The sequence below is a fragment of the Pyrus communis genome, chromosome 16 (assembly GCF_963583255.1).
Source record: "Pyrus communis chromosome 16, drPyrComm1.1, whole genome shotgun sequence".
In the NCBI taxonomy this organism is placed as follows: Eukaryota; Viridiplantae; Streptophyta; class Magnoliopsida; order Rosales; family Rosaceae; genus Pyrus; species Pyrus communis.
This window is the reverse complement of record NC_084818.1, coordinates 19150026-19151787: the sequence shown is the minus strand read 5'-3', so window position 1 is coordinate 19151787 and position 1762 is coordinate 19150026. Positions and strand designations below refer to the sequence as shown.

The window sequence follows — 1762 nt, the reverse complement described above, 5'->3', positions numbered from 1 at the left end:
TAGGTGGTGGAAAGAAAGACTGCTGGGGCCTCTGCTGATTCTAAGGACAATTTGCAGCTCTATGTCCCATTTGCCCACAAGTAGAACATCCACTACTGCCTCTCTTGCACTCTTCAAAATGCCGATTGTTACACCTGCGGCACAACGGAGCTCTTCCTCTACCAGTATCGCCCTATCTCTGGCCTCTAGGACCCCCAGAAAATCTACCACCTCTTCCCTAACTAGTGGCACTAAAACCTACGCTGGAAGAACTGGAACTAGCTCCATTCTACTTAAAACTCTGAGTCTTGCGAGGTCCTTGAGATGCTTGACCTTTGCCTTTATCATCTTTCCTTTGATTGTCATCTTTTCCTTCTTCCTCACTCTCGCTAGGCATATCTTCAGAATCCTCAATCCTCAACAAAATCTCATAGAACTCTTGATAAGAGTCGCAAGGAGTAGTGGTCGCCATAGAACGCCACTTTTTCTTAGTACCCAATCTGAAACGACAAAGCATCTCAACCGGATTGGCAACAACCTCCGGATGATAACGAGACAAATCAGTGAATCTTCGATAGTACTCATTCACCGTTAACTTCCCCTGCTTCAACTCAGTAAATTCTTGCTTCTTACGATCAATGTACTGAGGGGGCACAAACCTTTTCCTAAACAACTGCTTAAACACTTCCCAGTCAGCCCTTTCTTCTGGGGTCAAATGACAGACCTCCTGTTCCCACCAGGATGCCGATTCTTTACCTAAGAACCATGAGGTCGTCTCAACCCACCTTTCAAAAGGAAGATTTCCCTGACTTTGCAATACTCGAAAAGTCTTTTCAATATGCTCCAGCCACCGCTTAACACCCTCATATCCTTCATGACCCTTAAACTTATCCAGCTTCAGATTATACATGGTCTCCAGAGGAGTCCTCTAAGGAGGGCGGAGCGTAGACTGAATAGCAGTAGCAATAGCTTCCCCAAACTGAGCTATATCGGGGAAACTAGGCTCAACTGAGCGACGTTGTTCTCTACGAGGCGGCATAGTTCTAACAGAAGACACCAAAACAATTAGAACACTCACAAAATAAGCAAGACTGCTAAACCTATGCTCTGATACCAAACTGACACACCCCAATCGGAATCAAGGCGTGCTGGCTGTCACGTGAGGGTGACGTAGCCATGTGCACAATGCGGAAGCAAAAGATAATAATAAAAGTACGAATAAATAAAAACCAAACTACTAAATAAACTAGTTAAAGTAACACACTAGTGTGAGACTAAATGGGATAAACATAATCAGAGCACATAAAGCCTAAATGCAGTCCAGAAGAATGAATACTAATTACACAACACCCAAAGGTGATCCTACATTTGTGATGTTCTGCCAGAACCACCGTCAAGTCCTCGTGAACCAACAAAGCTGCTTCTAACTAGAACCTGGAGGGGCACAAAACAGAAAATGTGAGCGGGCAAAAAACAAAGCTTTTCAAAATCATTTCATTATCAAAAGTTCTAACCCCTCGTCGTAAAACCTGTATAGTTTCCTAGAAAATAGAATATACACATATATCAAAAACATGTTCAGAAATATGCCATGTCGAATGCCTCCACATAAAATGTAAGTAACCCAGGTAATGTCAATCAATGCAAGTAACATGTCAGCCGAAGTCACCTAATGTGACCTGTACGGCTGAATCTAGACCTTAAATCCCCAACTCACTAACTATACCTGCACACAAGTTGGAACCACCTAAAGTGGTCTGTACAACAAGACTGGGTGTAAATA

The 1762-nt window shown here is 43.2% G+C and overlaps 1 protein-coding gene across 1 annotated transcript; it reads right to left on the bottom strand.

The window, feature by feature from the left end:
* Positions 1-268: 268 nt before the first annotated feature.
* LOC137719924 (uncharacterized) lies at positions 269-889 on the bottom strand. Its single transcript, XM_068458906.1, has one exon. It carries the CDS (start codon positions 887-889, stop codon positions 269-271), a length of 621 nt encoding a protein of 206 aa, XP_068315007.1.
* Positions 890-1762: the final 873 nt, after the last annotated feature.

Bases quoted from the DNA above. Each gene is read 5' to 3' on its own strand.
- LOC137719924 (XM_068458906.1), bottom strand. From the start codon at position 889: ATGTATAATCTGAAGCTGGATAAGTTTAAGGGTCATGAAGGATATGAG.